This window comes from Coptis chinensis, chromosome 1 (assembly GCF_015680905.1).
Source record: "Coptis chinensis isolate HL-2020 chromosome 1, ASM1568090v1, whole genome shotgun sequence".
NCBI lineage: Eukaryota > Viridiplantae > Streptophyta > Magnoliopsida > Ranunculales > Ranunculaceae > Coptis > Coptis chinensis.
Genome location: NC_141456.1, coordinates 32,272,113 through 32,274,207, shown reverse-complemented (window position 1 = coordinate 32,274,207; position 2,095 = coordinate 32,272,113). Strand labels below are relative to the sequence as shown.

Sequence of the window (2,095 nt, the reverse complement as noted above, 5' to 3'; positions counted from 1 at the left end):
ATGAATTTACAACGGTGGAATATTGGTGCCTTCTGTGGACTGATTTTTAAATTGGTTACGAGAGAAGATACGATATGGGTTAACTGGACATGGAAGCAGCATATCAAAGACAAATTCTTCTGGACCATGAGTATACCAAAAGACTGCTCATGGAATTGGAGAAATATTTTGGCGTATCGAAAGGAGGCCAAAAGATTTATCAGATATGAAATAGCAAATGGGGCAGACACTCTATTATGGCACGACATATGGTGTGCTCGTTCTCCTTTGATTGAGGATGCAGAGGCGAGAGCAACATGGGATTTTCAGCTGAATGCTACAGTAGAGGTGCTGATTTCGAATGGCAGATGGAATGAAGAAGTACACGGTATGCAAGATGCAGGTTTGAAGCAGGACATTTTGGAGGTGCAAATTAACTCTCATCTAGACAGTGATTTCATTGTATGGACTCCTCATCAGAGTGGTAGGTTCAATTCCAAGAGCGCATATGAAGCTTTGTCGAGGACAAGGGAGAAGAAACCTTGGTACGGTCTGGTATGGGGAAGGTTGGTATTGCCGCGGCACTCATTTACTACATGGCAGCTATTCTCTAATAGTATGCCGACTCAAGACAGGTTAGTTAAAAAGAAAATTTTGCACCAATCTTCATGTTGTCTATGCGAAAGCAGCAGAGAATATTCAGCTCATCTTTTCTTTGAATGTACCTATTCAAGGGAACTTTTTGATAGAGTAAAACAACTCCTTGGTATCTTTACTGATGTGAGCAATGCGAACAAAGAATGGGTCTCGATTATCCGAAGATGTAAAAACTCAGATGTGGGAGAGATTCTGAAGGTATTCATTTGTGCTTCGGTGGATAGTATTTGGAAAGAACGCTTGATGCAAGAAGATTTCAAAGACAATGCTAAACCAACAGGTGGTATTTAATAAGCCGGGTGCGTGATTTGAGAAACTATCTTCAAGTTACTAGACCAGAAATCAGTGACAGTGCATGTGGAAGACGTCTGTTTGTCAGACTAGGTATTACTACTCTTTTCAAACAGCAGAGACATACAAACTGTTCATGGATTCCCCCCGCGGGTAATAGGTTGAAAGCTAACACAGATGGTGCTTTAGATGACAATGGTCCAGGTCATGGAGGTGTCATTAGAAATAATGAAGGAAGGGTATTGGCTGCGTTCTGTGGAAGTGGAGGACTTTAGCGTCGGTTTTATTCCAAGAACTAAAAGCGATAGAGGTATGTATAGAGAGATGTTTGGCAGAAGGCTTTTTAGAAGTTGAAATTGAATCAGACTCATTAAGAGCCATCAAAGCGATAAATAAAGAAGAGAAACCACCTTGGTACTGTCGAGATGTGATGGCAGCGATTGATAGGAAGAAAGATGGATTCAGATTCATAACCTTTACTCATGTGTTTAGAGTGGAAGTGAATAGGGTAGCGGATTATTTTGCTAGTTTGCATGGAAATGGTGAATTTTCTACGGTTCACTTTGCACATCCATTAGATTTTCCCTGCAGGAAATTGTAAAAGAGGATCGAAAGTGGTAACATCTATGTAAGGAAAAGTTAAGTTAATGCGGTCGTTTTGAAATAAGGTAGGTCTAATTCAGGCGGTCCGAGTCCAAAGATACGGCCTTCGAAAGTTCTGCTAACTTTTATACGCTATTTCTGCCCACGTTGACTTTGACTTTTCAGCTTTGATCGGGATTTAAAAAGGCTTTTTCTCCTTGAATCTTGGCCTTTAATCATAGAACTTCTTGGCAACCAACCTTTGCTCCTTTATCTCGCAAAAGGGATGCATTTCTGCACATATTCGACTCCGATGCCTGAAATACATAAGAACACGATAACAGTACTAACTCTTACTTATTAATCACATAATTGGTCAAAAAGCAGTATTGTTAAGGGGTTAAAACTATAGTTTTTGGCTCTTATCAAACCTCCCCCAAACAGCATTTTGCTTGTCCTCAAGGAAATATGAGAAATTGAATAAGTGACCAAAAATGGAGTTCTAACTAATCTCGTTTAGCCGAAAAGAGTCGACGATTGCATTGACCATATCAACAAGGCCTTAAACCACTAGGAATTCCCTAGT

General features: G+C 40.1%; 1 protein-coding gene across 1 annotated transcript; it reads left to right on the top strand.

Moving 5' to 3' along the window:
• Positions 1-1,202, top strand: LOC147523511 (uncharacterized). Its single transcript, XM_086571312.1, has 3 exons — positions 1-614; positions 714-834; positions 1,047-1,202. Exons 1-3 carry the CDS (start codon positions 1-3, stop codon positions 1,200-1,202), a joined length of 891 nt encoding a protein of 296 aa, XP_086427438.1.
• The last annotated feature ends 893 nt before the right edge of the window (positions 1,203-2,095 follow it).

Coding starts and splice junctions, on each gene's coding strand:
- LOC147523511 (XM_086571312.1), top strand. CDS start 1: ATGAATTTACAACGGTGGAATATTGGTGCCTTCTGTGGACTGATTTTT. Junction 615..713: donor AGTATGCCGACTCAAGACAG/GTTAGTTAAAAA, acceptor TACCTATTCAAG/GGAACTTTTTGATAGAGTAA. Junction 835..1,046: donor ATGTGGGAGAGATTCTGAAG/GTATTCATTTGT, acceptor TTCAAACAGCAG/AGACATACAAACTGTTCATG.